Genomic DNA, 16,751 nt, shown 5'->3' on the forward strand with positions numbered 1-16,751 from the left:
TTAGAATATATTGAAATTATTTATATATTTATATAGTTTACAATTTTTTTATATATAATTTATAGAACAAAATTATATCAAAATGGAAAAAACTTAAGACAACAAAGCTAAAAGTGTTTATGTAAAATAGTATTTATTTATGAATGAAACGAACTTAAACATTTTCGTTTACATTTTGGTTTCACTGATCTTTTTATATTTGCAGGTCAACCATTAAAAACGCTTTCATTTATTCGAAAATTTCGAATGGAATATCGATTATTTCGTTCCACTTACTTTCTCTCTCACATTCGTACGACACCATTATTTAAGGTAAACTTGTACAACCATTTCTCGTAAGTCGTGTTCTCTTTTCATATTTTGTAAAGTAGGTTTCTCATTTTACGCGAGAGTTCCTCTCGCATATGCGATCATATGAACGCAAAAAATTTGGAATTCAAGAATCTAAGATGTAAAACCAGATTTTTACGAAAGAAGTACCTCTATTTACAGAAAGGAACTAACGACATTTTAGAAAAAAGTAAAGTACGTATAAAAAAAGAGGACGGTATATATTATTTTTCTCTCAAGTTACGAGAACTTAGACGAAGATGAAGAAATGAAAAAGAAAAAAAAAAAGGAAAAAGAAAAAAAGAATAAAAAAGTAATTGGAAAAACAAATTTAATTACACATTCGATAAAAAGCATTGATCTAAATTTATTTACTTATTTAAGCAAAAAAATTACTTAACATCTTTCAAACTTGTTTAAAACGAACGTGTTTATATACGCGCGATAACGGATACAGGAAGTGAAAGAAAGTGCGCGTAGAACGTACACGATTGGAAATGTAGGATTGAAATGATTCAAAATGTAAAAAATGTTTATTGTCAAGTGTGACTCATCGAATTTTCATTAGATACTTCCTATACTAATTACGCATAGAAAGACAAAATAAAGCGGATTTTTCAAAATATGTGTATTAGGAAATTGAAATTTTTCGGAGAACTGGAAACCAGAGAGACAGGTAGAAGTGAGAATGAGGAATTGATGAAATGTCAAATGAGAAAGAAAGAGAGAGAGAGAGAGAGAGAGAGAGAGAGAGAGAGAGAGAGAGAGAAGCATAGAACGAAGAGAGGAGAGAAGAGAAGAGAAGAGAAGAGAAGAGAAGAGAAGAGAAGAGAAGAGAGGAGAGAAGAGAAGAGAAAAGAAGAGAAGGGGCCAGAATGACACCGTTCGTGTATTACTCATTGTTTTGTCGAAAGTGGTAGTAGTAGGACGCAATGGTGTTAACCACGTATTTATTAAACGACGAAGAAGTAGTGGTGACCGTTCTAGAACGTCAGATGCTAGCGACGAAGGAAGTGGCTTTCATTAGTAGTGGTGGAGGTGGTGGTAGTGAACGCGCGGCACACTTCGCGCTTCTCTTTGTAAATTCTCACAGTATCACGCACCACGGGTTACTCTCGCAGGTGAAAGAAACTGTTCGGTTCCGCGTATCATCCGCGGCCAATTATTCTTCCTTTTTTCTTTTTTTTTTTTTTTTTTTTTTACGATTCTGCTCTGTGCAAACGTGTTTGTTGGAAAATAGAACGTCCGATGTGTTCAACCGCGAAAGACGGCCTCGGCCTTGCTACTGTTACCAGTGTACTATGCCATTGAGAGGGTCTGTCTGAACGAACGAAGAATCAGATTTCGCGACCTTTTCCGTTGCTCCACGTGCTTCGCATCCTTTGGATATTTTAGCAACGTTTCTCGCTTTCATCGGCTCAATTCAATTCCTTCACTGTTTTCTCGCATAATTCGTAAATCAGGTAATTTATTCTTCTTTCCAGAAAAACTTATTTGTTATCTATTTTATTATATTTATTTAATTTATTATTTGATTAACGTTTGTACAATGTCTTAATCTCTTGCTTTTTTGTGTTATTATTAAATAGAAATGTTGTAGTGCAATCGTTTATCTTGTTATTCGATTATTCTTATTAAATCTGTTTGATTTAAACATGGCGCGACTAAGGAACATATTCGTTTAGAGGAAAAAATATAAATCGTTACATAGCAAACCTGTTTTAAAGATAATAGTTGAAAATTAGACAAGTTGAAACATGAAAATACAATTCTATATTCTATTTCCAAAGTATTCTATATTATATTTTTTAACATTTTTTTATTATATTTTTTTATTAGGAATTTAATAAGAATATTATTAATGGAATATATTTTCAATGATATAAAAAATTTATTAAAGTTAATTATAAGTATGTAGAAATATAAAATGAGAAATATCATATTTATGAAAGAATTATATTTAATAATATTTTGTTATTTCTACATTATTTATATTAATAATTACGATTATATATCATGATTTTATAGATTATGATTTTAATAGATAATAATATAAAAAATAATATTGTTATTTTATTATATATACATATCTTATTGAATATTATTGAAAAAAAAGCTATAAGTTTTTAATATATATTATTATAATATATATTATATATAATATAATATATATTAATATATATTATTATAATATATATTTTAATATATATTTAAAAGTACAGTTAAATTGAAATATAATTAAATTTAATATTGTAATAATTATCCCAAATATATTTAATCATTTTCTCGGATATAGCTAACCTTTGCAGATATTTTATAGAAGTATTCTCTGATTGATCGATGACTAATTTTGTCCGTGGCCAATAATTGTAACCCAATTTTTTTTTTTTGGCAAAACCTTATATTTTTAGATACGCGTCGCGACTCCATTTAATAAATAATTATATGCTTTTCGACACAGATCGATCTTATAAGAGTGTAAGAAATAGCCAACATGCGTTCAATCTATCTGTAGGAAACGTAAATGCATTGCAATTTTCTTTAGTTCCTACTTATTCGTTATAATTTACATGGAGGGATATCAAACCTTGATCTGATTTTATGCAACGTATGAGCGTGAAATGATATCATTTTATAGTCATTTTATCTAGTGTATACATTATATACATATACTTACACTGAAGATATAAAGTAAAAAATTTATGTGTTTAATAATGTTAAAAAATAATGTTAAAGTTAATAGTATAAAATACAATTTTTCAAAAGTTAAAAAATTTGTAATTCTGAATATTACATATATTAATTTATGTTAGTCATAAATATGTTATAATTAAATTGATTTAATACATAAGTGTATATATTTAGTCTTTTTTTAAATTAAAATTATTCTCTAATAAAAAAGCGATCTTTAAAAAAATTAAAAATATTTTGTATATTATAAATTTAACGAAATTCTTAAATATTTATAACGTGTTATACTATCGTATTGCTTACATTGGATATTTTTATTAAATAGAATGTGGAATTTCTATAAAATAAAGTATTTTTTTAATTCGCAGAATGTATGGACCGATTTTCTTCGTTTCCATTCTTGGAGTGTTTCATGAAATTGCCGCTGCCTCGCAATACATTAACAAAGACCTCACGAATCACTACAATGCTCGTTTTCACGCTTACGAGGAACCGTATAATATCGACTACACATATCATAATTACGAGCGAATGAGCCGTTTTCTACGAACAACCTCTCTTCGATTTCAAAATCTCACTGCCTTATATTCTATAGGAAAATCAGTGAAAGGTATGCTTTTTAAGAAATTTTTCTTTTGAAAAATTCTAAATAATTTTAATATTTTAATAATTCAAAAATCAAAGACTACCGTTTCTACATTGCATTAATTACATTTATTTTACTCTAATCCTTGAATTACGAATCACGGAATATGGTGAGTGAATGGAAAATAATCCATAACAAAAGATCTAAAGTTATCTAATTTTTGTCATTTATTTAATATTTTATAATCAATGTATCGATGTATCATCAATGGGCTTAAAGATTATTTATATCACCATCGAATCGCAACAATAAAATATTAAAAATATTAAAAATTTTTTTTTCTTTTTTAATGTGGTAACAGGTAATCCAAAAGATATATATGTAAATATGTATATATTTATATAAATATATGTATATTTTACAGGTCGTGATTTGTGGGTAATGGTTGTTTCTTCCTCGCCTTACGAACATATGATCGGTAAGCCAGATGTGAAATATGTTGCCAATATACATGGAAACGAAGCCGTAGGTCGGGAATTAATGTTACATTTGATTCACGTAAGTATATAGCGATACATGTAACAACTTCATTAACTCCGAATTTTATAAACATTCTCAAAAAAAGCACAGTTATTTACATATAAAACTTTTTTATACAGTTACGTATCATTCTCTTACATATAGCAAAATGAATATCTTTAGCGAAATGAAAAGAACTTGCTTTTAATCTTACAAATTTATTATACGAAAGATAATTTTCATAAAATTAATTTTTAAAATGATATAATGATTTTGATGTTCCAATTTTTTGTTTTTCCTTTAAGATATATTTTTAAATATATTTTTTCTTATTTTTATTATATTATCAATTATAATGTTATTTTCTTCATAAATATATCGATATTATAAAATGAATATGTAAGAGGATATTGTAAGATAATAATTTTTTTCAATCCATTTCAAACTCAGTTTCTATCCAAATCTAAATTTCTTAATCTAAAATTATTTTTACATGATAGAAAATATTAATTTTTTAAGATAAAAATTAAATTATATTATTGAAGAAATTTATAAAATCAAGGAAAATAATTTTTAAATGATTCATAATACGAATTTTTTTAACAAAATTTATTGATAAAATTCAGATTTTAATAGCTTACATATTACTATGGAAGTAATTTCATTTATTATTAAAAATTATGAATACTAAAAATTTTGTTTTTGCAAATAATTGCTCTACATTATATATTATATTATATATTATACATATATATTATATAGATATTACTACTATTCGATGTTAATTTTTCAATGATCTATTTCATTAAATGTTTTAAAATAAATTTTAACCCAAAGTAGAAATTAAAGCCATTTTATATATAAAATAAATATGAGCATTTTGATAAAATCGGGTTATATGTATTAGAATTCAATTTTCCAACCTGTAGGTCGCGATCCTCAAGAGGATTACAAAGTGTTTTCTAGGGTGTCGCCCTATTTTCAATCATAATTATTTTTATACAAAGTTATATAGATACAATTATCGTCTTAAATAAGTTGAAACTATTATATTTTTAAAAATCTATTTTTAAATAAATATTCATTCTTTTTTTTTTCATAAGATAAAAGATATTAAAAAGATATTTTTGTAAAAAAAATGGATTATCAGAATATTTAGGGAAAAAAAAAAAACTATTAGTAGATTTATTAAATTGCGAATATTTATGTAAAATCAAATTTTTATTTTATATGATAAAATGGAATTTAAATAGAAATTTGTTCCATTCTTTAAGCATCATAATACATATTGATTTTGCACTTTGTCATATGCATTGTATTAATTTTTGTTCTAATTTTGTTTTAATATTCAAATATTGCATAAATATACAAAATCTTTAATATTGCGTAATCTAGCTTTAATTAATTAGAATAGAATAGAATAAAAGAGAATCACGAAAAAAAATATTGCATATTAGAATATTTGAAGAATTGTAGAATGTAGAAGGAAATTATATTTGGATTCTTAAATATGATTTTTTTCTTTACTATATTTAATTAATCTAGTAAATATATTATAAATGTTAAATAACATAAAATATATTTTTATTCACAAGAATATCAAATAAAAATTTTACTTTTGTTTATTATTATATGTCCATCTAATTTAACAAAATTTGTTAAATTTTTTACAATGTAAAAAATTATAACATTTTAAATTCATAAAACATTTTAAAATCGTAAAACTTATTAATTTTATGTTTTTATAAGATATTTACATAATGTGTTTTTTTTAATATTTAAAAATATTAAAAATATATTTAAAAGATGTGTTAAAAATTTATTCAAACAATAATTTAAACAATGTAGAATTTTCATTATAATTAAAATTTTTAGATTATTATTAATTAGATATACATATATATATTTTATCATAATACATGTAACAAATTCATTTCTTACTTACAGTTTTTTGTTACAAACTATGGATCGGATCCATACATTACGTGGCTCTTAGACAATACTAGAATTCATATTCTTCCATCAATGAATCCTGATGGTTTTGAAGTTTCAAAAGAAGGATATTGCGAAGGTGGTCAAGGCAGGTAAGGCTTTCTAATTTCTTCAATACTATTCGAAAATGCTATTAGAAATATTTGAAAAATAAAAAAAATAGAATTTCATCTCTCAATAATAAGAATAAAAACATAATAATAATAATAATAAAATATAATAATAATAAAATAATAATAAAAACATAATAAAATAAAAACATCCAAAATGAATTTGTTGGGCTTATATTTTTATATTCATATCTTTTTCTTTATCAAATAAATTAATAAATACGATTTATTAATTTCACGTATCATCATTTTAATTATTATCATAATTCTAAATATATCGTAACAAATCATTATCAATAATTATATCTTACTTTAAGATATGGATAAATCATAAAATCTTAAGATTACAATTTTTTAATTTTGCACGTGATTACGTTTTTCTTTAGATATAATGCACGTGGTTTCGATCTGAATCGAAATTTCCCGGATTACTTCAAACAAAACAACAAAAAAAGTCAACCAGAAACAGAAGCTGTAAAGGAATGGGTTTCTAAAATTCAATTCGTTTTATCAGGAAGCTTACATGGAGGTGCATTGGTTGCTAGTTATCCATTTGATAACACACCTAATTCGCGTAAGTTTGTTTTTATACATATTCCTTTTTCGTGATAACAAGTTCATTAATTTAGTTTCTTTCGTGTGCAATGCGAGTACAAGATTTACAGATTACAGTTAAGTATGCAAACTCAACTGAGTTGAATTACCATTTTATTATTTAATATTATTGCAATCGATTAAATATCGACTTTAATAAACTATACACCGAAATCAACATTTTGTCCGCTCTTTATAATAATTTTGGAAATTATCATTGGACATATGAAATTGATTTAGTTTTGTTATCGTATGTTATTAAGAATAAAATTATATTATCAAAATATCTTTTCAACATTTTCCATTACATCTTTTATAAAAAAAATTATAAAGATCCAATGAATAAGAATAAGAAAGACGATGCAATTTTTTTATTGGACAAAAAAATCTTTCAAAAAAAAAAGTATTTTAATAATATCTGTTAATAATATTAAGGCAGCTCTAAAAACCATTCCACAAAATTATTTTCAAAATTTTCAGTGGTCGATATACTTCGATATTCGGTAATGAAATACACAAATAGTAATTTTATCATGAATTTTATTATTAAATCTCGTGTATCAAATTTGAATTAAAGGATTTTCAATATTTATCATATTCTGATCTATTTAAATAGATCATTAAGAATATAAATAATAATAACGTATACATAATCTATATTGATAATACATTAATTTAATTAAATTTTATATGAATAAATTATTCCTGCTATAATACATGTTACGTAAAATTGTATTACATAATTAATATCATTGAAAGCAATCTGATCGTATTGTATAACTTTTCATGCTGTCAGGAATATGCCGGTCAGCGCCATTATGTGCAGGTATAATATATACATTTACAAATCAGAAAACTTGTCTTAGTGCTTCTATGATATTCTTGTATAGTTCGTTCGTGAAAAAGGTTTGGCAATATTTACATCATTGCTTAAATTATCATTTATATCCCCTTCCATGTTTTAAATTATTCTTTACACAGATTTTACCGTCACGTATTAAATGTGCAATTTAAACATGTTGCAGATAATATAAACGCATGCATCATGGGGATTTCTTATTTTATAAGTGTTGGCATTTTCTAAGAAAAAAAAATGACGAAATGAAAGAATGTTGAAATAATTTCTGCAGTACAACATTCCTTTTTTACAATTATTTGAAATGTAAATTTCGTAACTGTTTTAAAAATTTTTTCATTAAACAATAATATAAAATAATATAAAATTTATTAGAAATTTTATTCAATTTAAAATTAACGTTAAGGAATAAAAAATGAAATAATTATTATATATATATTTATATATGTATGTATCTGAACTTATTAAAACTTATTATTTTTTCATAAATTAATTATATATAATATTATAGTATATATATATAATATATATATATATATATATATATATATATTATATATAGTATAATATATAATATATGAAATATGAATAAATGATAATCTTTCTTTTTTCCTTTTTCAGAACAAACGATGAAACTTATTTTAATTAATTTATAATAAAATTTAGATTTTTATTAAAATTTTAAAAATTCTTGAAAAATTCTTGAAAAAATAGATACAAAATTTATACGAATAATTTAGTGTTTCAGAGTTATACTTCAGCACCAAGTATTTCGCCAGATGACGACGTATTTCAACATTTATCCCTAGTATATTCTCGAAATCATGGATCTATGTATCAAGGACTGCCTTGTTCACCGTCTCAACCGGGATTCAAAAATGGTATTACTAATGGAGCTCAATGGTATCCGCTTACTGGTGGCATGCAAGACTTCAATTACGTGTGGAATGGATGTATGGAAATTACATTGGAACTTTCATGTTGTAAATATCCACCCGCTTCTGATTTGCAATTTTATTGGGAAGAAAATCGTATGGTAAGTTAAATTAAATTGAAATATAATTATTTAAAAAAATAATAAATTATTTAATATTCTTTTTACAAATTATTTGATACAGATTGTTATATTTAAATCAATGATCAATGTTTAATGATAATAATTTTTTATTATTATTATTTACTTATTTATACGAAATGAAATATAAAATTAAAAAAAAATAAAAAATATTATATTAAAAAGAAAATTAATAAAGATCAATAATTTAGGAAACAACAAATTTTGGAAATGTATTTTCCACATCTAAAAAATTCAATTTTTCAAATTGAAAGATATACGAATTAATTTTCCATTTTATATAATTATTAAATATAAAAAATATATATATTCGCAAATTTCAAAGAAAACAAGTTGTAATGTTTTATAATGAGCTTCATTTTGCATGTTAATAAAAAAAGTATTTGTTATAAAGTATTTACATTTTCTTTAAAATTGAAATAAATATAAAAACAATTAATAAGAATCAATTTATTAAAAAAATTTTATTCTATATCTTATTAATTATTTCTAGTGTCCATATCTTTTTTAAGATTAATGTATTTTAAAGTTTAATGATATATTTTAATGAATGAAAGCAAATCTTGTTATTAATTTTTTTATAATTTTTTTTTATAATTTTTAAAATTTTATTTTATTTTTTTATATTTTACAATTTTTTTATATTTTATCACTCGTACTTTATTATATAATTTTTATAAATATTTTATATTGAAAAACAATGAATTCTTTATATACATATTTTAATTTTTTTCTAGGCTTTAATTAAGTTTTTAGCAGAAGCTCATAGAGGAATCCATGGGTTTGTTATCGATGAAAATGGAAATCCTATCGAAAGAGCATCCATTAAGGTAAAATCGCGAGACGTTAGTTTTCTTACTACAAAATATGGTGAATTTTGGAGAATTTTACTGCCCGGAGTGTACAAATTAGAGGTAATTTTAATTTTAGATACTAATAAAAAAAACAATATTTACAATATTATTAATATTTTAAACATTTTTAAATTAACTAAATTTATTAAAAATTTGAATTTACTTAAATAATATCAATATTATATAATATATTTTATATAGAAAATTAAAATAAAAACAGAATTTTAGAAATATAATTTTACTATTTTAATATATAATAATTATTTGAAACAGTTTTGTCTATAAAATCTAAAATTTTTAGAAAGATGATTGATAAATTTATTTGATTTTTTTACAATTTTAATGATCTTTAATTAATATCAAATAATAACATCGAGAATACTATTTTATAATTTTTTTAATATATTTTTATTACGTATATTATACGTATATTTTATTGAATTATTAACTTTATTAATGAAATAACAATTTTTATTAAAAATGTTTTAACTGAATTCAATGAATCAAAAAAATTATATTATTATTATATTTTTGATAAATTATAAAAAATTAGATTAGAATTCAAAAATATAGAAAATATTATATAATACATGTATTTCAGTCAATTCTCGTCGCAATTTAATATTCAGAATATTATTATACAAATTTAACATACAGAATCTATATTTAAAATAATTAAAATTAAGATAAGTATTAATTTTACTTTATTAAATAGTTTTAAATAATTTAATATGCGAAAAGAATTCATAAAAACAAATTATTGCAAAATCTCCAATTGTAAAAAAATTATTCCGCTTAAAGTTTCTATGACGAGTTAAAAAATACACAATAGTATCATATACTACGATAAATAATATTTTGACTTATTAATTATTTACATAATTTCTATGATATTATGTTGTAGGTATATGCGAATGGATACCTTCCTCGTGATGTAGAATTTAGAGTAGTAGAACAACATCCAACATCTTTTAATGTAACATTATACAGAGTAAGTGTGAGTATTTTTATAAAATCATTTATGTAAATATATATGTATATCACTTTTATTACTAATTTTATTGTTATTTATTATTAATTTCATTAATTGAAAGTTAAAATGTATAAAAATTTCGAAAATCGGAAAATATCTTTTCAACAATCAAATTAGTGAATAATCAAATAAAATAATAAACTAAAAACTTCACAAGCTTGTTATTTCAAAATATTAATATAAAATTAATATTTTCATTATACGATAGTAAACTTAATTAAAATTGATATAGATTATGATATTATTTTATTATTAAAATTAGATTAATTTTTCAAAGTCTTTCAACATACTATTTTTAAAATATCGATATATTTTTAGTTAATTAAAATTTTTTATTACATATTTTGACATAATAGAGACATCCAGGGGAGGATGAAACTGGTTCCAATTTTTATAATGAAAATAAAGACCATAATCGAGATCACATAATACATTTTCGACCACATCCTGGAACTAATACTGCAGCAGAAACAAACAGCGGGATTTTCTCATCTCTTAGTAATGGATTCAATTCCTTCGTCAATAATTGGTTTGGGTGATTAATGATAATTTAGCGAATAGCTAATTTCTCGATATTATTATTATTCTATAATAATTTTATATTAATCAGAGAAAATGATGAAACGTTGTTGAAAATATTCATCATTACTTGTTATTCTATTTTGCTACAAATAACGATATAAAATAATAATAATAAATAGTAAATAGAAAATAATAATAATGATATCGTATTAAATGAATCGTTTTAATAAATAACAAAGATTCTTGAAAGATACAAAGAATATATAAGTTGACATGTAGATATTATAGTTCAATGAATGAATTTCATTTTTTAATTTTGTAATTCTATCTAATTTCAATAATTTATTTTTTTGTGTCTTTAAATTGATTATTTATAAATATTATTTAAAATATTATTTATTGATAAAAATGCTAAATTATATATATTTCTATCATTTCTATAATTTCTCAGAAAAATGTTATTGTATAATAATTAATTCTTATTATAAATAGTATATATAACATTTAAAAAATACGTTTTTATAATTTTATAGGGAAACAAAATTATATCATTATTAATATTTAAAAATTTATCTTGTTTTCATTAATTTTTATCTAAATTCATTTTTCTAATTTCTTAATAAATAAGATTAAATGATCTTTTATTTAAATGAAGATCAACTCTCATAATTCAAATTAATTGAAATATTAATTATAAAAAAAATCACATTATAATCTTGAATTAGAACATTTGAAATCTCTTTTTTAGAATTCTATTAATAAAAAATACATGTAAAAATAATTTCTTCCATATCATAATGTTCCATATTTTAAAAAATAAAAATTTAAAATTATGTGATTGTTGGAACAGATGAGTAATATGTATGTACTTAGTTTATTTTATATTTATTGTTTATTTATATTTGAAAACTCTACATGTACATCTACAATCTTACATTATTTCAAAAATTCTATATGAAATATTTTCTAGTTCATAAATTTTCTCATTGAATACATTCAATATATAATTCAAATTCATATCAAATTAATTAATTATTAATTATTAAAATTAATTTTTATTATTTTTTATTAATAATGCATATTAATTAATAAAACAAGAAAATTAAATATTCGTTAATTTTGTTTTTAAAACTAAAAAATATATTAATACATATAAATTATTTTACTCGCAAATAAAAGATATTGAAAAAAAAATTTTTAATTGTAATGTTTGGAATATAACACATGTGAATAGAAAAACGTAATTTATTATACTTAATTTCTCTTTTCTCATAAAAGGCATGCCGAAACATTGTGCCTTCATATACGCTATGTGACGTATACTATATATATAGATAATTTAAATGATCAGTTTCCGAACTAAGAATAATATCAAAAAATAACCTTAAAAATATATAATAGTTTTTCATTTCAAAATAACAAATTATTTATTATTCTAATTATATTCCAATATATTTTTTTATTTTTTTTTTATATATAAAATATAATAAAATAAGACATATGAATAAAATAACAATAGTTAAAAGAACTCGGGTAAAAAAGGGACCTGTTATATTTTTCTTTGCATATTATATACATATATATTATATTTAATATATATAAACATAAATTATTAATTATATTTTTTAAATAATACATTGAAAAAATGAAAGAATTTTAAGCAATATATTAATATTATATATATATTATATAACATGATATTTTATTATACAACCATATTAGAAGAGAACATATTTACTGCAAGAATAAAAATATAATTAGAGTAAAAAAGAAATTGTTATATTAGATAATAGAAAAATCTACTTACATATATATATATATTTTAAAAGACTATTCAAGTTTTTGAGAAAATAATATTTTTTTAGAATGTTTAGTATTAAAAAAATAATAATAAAAAATAAAAATAAATAGTGTAGATAAAAAATAATAGATATAAAAAAGAATCTATAATTAAATTAATAAAAGCGCGCTAAAATTTGTGTTAAATTAAGATTAGATTAGATTAAAATAATGAAACAGTATGTGTTCAATAATGCAATTAATCAACATTAATTGCAATATATAGATTTTCACTGTAACAAAAAATGTAGTTTCCAATAACATAATCTGCTAATAAATTTGTATAAAGTAATTTGCACATCGAAATATTAAACAAGACAATTTAATATCTCTCTAGAATTGTAAAATTTTTACAATTAATTTATTTTTAAATATATAAAATAATAAATATTAATAATTATTATATTTAAGTTTTTTTAAAATAATTTTTTTTAAACGTTATATAAATATTCAATTAAAAAAATATTATTTATTTTAGTGAATATATAGTAGAATTAGTATATGAACATATAAAACAAAAAATACTTAATAATTTATAAAAATAATTCATAAACAATATAATCCTTAAATAATACATGCTTTAAAACTAATATAATATATAAAAGAAAAATTAAGTGTTTAGATTTATTAAAATAAAAAAAACAACAAAAATAAATAAGATTTATTAAAATAAAAAAAATATATAAAAATATAAAAGAGATTATAAAATATAATTTATTTATGATTTCTATAGAATTTTATATTAAAAAAAAAGCATTTGATTGATATTATATTTTATAATACATCAATTTAAATGAATAAAGAAAATTAAATTATAAAATATAATTTATTTATAATTTATTTATAATTTATTTATAGAATTTTATGTTTCAAAAAAACATTTGATTGATATTATATATACTTATAATATGTTATTAATATTATTATATACTTTATATAATAAATCAATTGAACTGAATATAAAAAAACTTTGTATTATAAATTAAAATACATATCTACATAATATAAAAAATGCAACAAAAATTTATTTATTATATATATGCACTTAAAGTTAAAAAATAAAAATGATTAAGAGACGAGTAATAACTATTTTTATTACATTATATATTAATTTATAATAATTTTATAATATATAAATTGTTGTATATTATTTTGTAATTTTGTACTCTTATACATTATACATTTTTGTTTTTCTTAAATGCATCTAATGAAAATAAAAAACAAGATGAAATTGCTTTTAGTATGGATTTTGATTTATTATATTTTATTATTTTATTATTATTGATGTGATTATTCTAATTACTAATATTTATAGCAAATCGAAAATAAAATTATTTAATCTCAAATTTAAATATTTAAATTATTAATTAAATCAAAAACATTTTATAAGTTCTTATTATTTAATAAATCTTATCATATAAAATATTATCATACAAAATAACAAATATAGTTCAGAATAACTTAATTAAATATTTTAATTACAAAAATAATTAAATAATATTACTTAAAAAAATTAAAAGATATTTTAAAAAATGAAATTATCGTATTTCAAGTTAATATATTTCTTTTAAATAATACTATTAATTTTATAAATGTATTCAAAGTAAAAGATATTAATTTTCAAATTATTTTCGGAGCACTTAATGATTCAAATTAGTTCAAATTTAAATTATAATGTAACTTATATATATTTATATCATTTTACGTTATTGAAAATATATTGCAGTTTTTAACATATTTAATTTTATTTTTATTATTTTATTTAACTATTTTATTTTAATTTAATATTTTTGTTTAGAATTAAAAAGATGTAAATATTTAATATATATAGTAATTAAAAAATTTATAGATGCAAAAAATTATTTTAAAACCTATTCGAAAAAATATAAATTGAAGATAATCTTACAAATAATAAATGGTTGAATTTATTTTACACATTATTTAAAATTAAATGTTAAAATGTTATATTAAAATAATTTATTAGTGTATTTAAATAATACTTATCTTCGCATAAAAAATTTTATTTTTAACTCACAAATTATTTTCAAAAAAGATAAAATAAATTAAAAAATATTAAAATATAACAAATCAACATTATATGTCTTATGTTATATTAAATATAATAAATTATACAATTTGTAAAAATATAACAATTCATATATAAACAGTTTATATGCTATTTTTATATAATTTGTCTACTATGAATATGACATTTTTATTTATATTTTTATAGCATTATATTGATATTAATAAAATAGTCAAATCATTCAAAAACAAAGTTTATATTATGTATATATACATATATATATTTGACTTGATATAGAAATTTAAAAAGTGGTTTCTTAAACCAAAATAAGATAAAAATCAAGAATAAAAAATTTCGTTCTCAGTTTTATTATTAGATTTAAAGATATATTATTATTTTTTTCTATTGTTATTGACAATTAAAAGAACGAAAATTTAAGCAAATCTTATACGAACAAATGTAAGGCAACTCAAATAGCGAAGAACATAAAGTTGTTAAAAAATTCTTACAAGATTAAATATCATAATCATTTATTCTATAATTTCTATTCTATGTCATAAATTGCTATTCGTATTCATATTAAGATTATTGTATTCTTTCAGTTCGATTGTATATTCTTTCATAAATACATGAAGATTTGATTGCATCGAAAGATATTTTTAAGTATTATAATTATTAAAATAAAAAATTTACAATACTTATTTTTAATTATCAATATATAAAAAATATAGAAAAGCAATTTTTTATTTTTGATTTTCATTTTATTTTGAAATATTATTAGTATATATGTATAATATAGAAGATATTAATATATTCATGTGACATCTTGTGAGGATTAATTAGCAAAACAAATACAAAAGTTAGTACATAAAAATATTGGTTTAGATTTATTTACTATATTATAAATTATTTAAATTTACTTTAAATGAAGCAAAACGGAGAAGAATATAATCATCATACCATCATTTCATTCTTTTTATCATGCTTTATCTAACACAAACTTAAATTGCTTTTAACTTAATAAATAAGTCTCAACAAATATTGTATATTAACAATTTGTATAAATTAAATTATTATAATTATAAATTATTAATTATAATAATTATATTAACAATTATATAAATTATATAATATATATAATAATACTAAAATTTTACATTTATTTTGGTCTCCAGAAATGATTAAAATATCCTATGAATATATTAATTCGTTGTATAAATAGTAGACATTAATTTAAAAATATTAAGTATTGAGAAAATTTTAATAAATAATTGTAATGATTTCGTTGATAAACAGTAAACACTGCCTTTATTGAATTCGAAAGGCATTGATATAAATAAATATTACAATTTATTGTTTATGTATATTGTATCTTTTATTTAATGTAATAAATGTTTATGTGATATTAATATTTTGTAAAACTTTATTGAATTTAATATTAAATATTTAATATTATAATATTAAAAATAATAATTATTTAATATAAAAAATTTAACTTCGTGATGATTATAAATATTACATAATAAATATTTTACTTTTAATATAACAAATTTAATTTATTCTAATTCTATTCAATATCCAATTTATCCTATACTTATCATTTATTTCGGAAATAGTGAATATATATTATTAATAATGTATATTTATATTTTTAAAAATATCTTAATAAAAGAAATAGCTTAAGAAAATGTATAATAAATTAATATTAAAATTTAATTATTGCA

General features: G+C 20.0%; 1 protein-coding gene across 2 annotated transcripts; it reads left to right on the forward strand.

Moving 5' to 3' along the window:
• Positions 1-1,214: 1,214 nt before the first annotated feature.
• On the forward strand, positions 1,215-16,433 carry LOC107999567 (carboxypeptidase M). 2 transcript variants are annotated; one of them, XM_062071988.1, is made up of 9 exons: positions 1,215-1,793; positions 3,390-3,631; positions 4,032-4,165; positions 6,074-6,210; positions 6,615-6,802; positions 8,419-8,714; positions 9,491-9,667; positions 10,512-10,604; positions 10,997-16,433. In XM_062071988.1, exons 2-9 carry the CDS (start codon positions 3,391-3,393, stop codon positions 11,177-11,179), a joined length of 1,449 nt encoding a protein of 482 aa, XP_061927972.1. In that variant the 5' UTR covers positions 1,215-1,793; position 3,390; the 3' UTR covers positions 11,180-16,433. The 2 variants fall into 2 exon arrangements, with proteins under 2 accessions (XP_061927972.1, XP_061927973.1); XM_062071989.1 differs by having other exon boundaries at positions 1,216-1,793; positions 10,512-10,598.
• Positions 16,434-16,751: the final 318 nt, after the last annotated feature.

This window comes from Apis cerana, linkage group LG2 (genome assembly GCF_029169275.1).
Source record: "Apis cerana isolate GH-2021 linkage group LG2, AcerK_1.0, whole genome shotgun sequence".
Taxonomy (NCBI): domain Eukaryota; kingdom Metazoa; phylum Arthropoda; class Insecta; order Hymenoptera; family Apidae; genus Apis; species Apis cerana.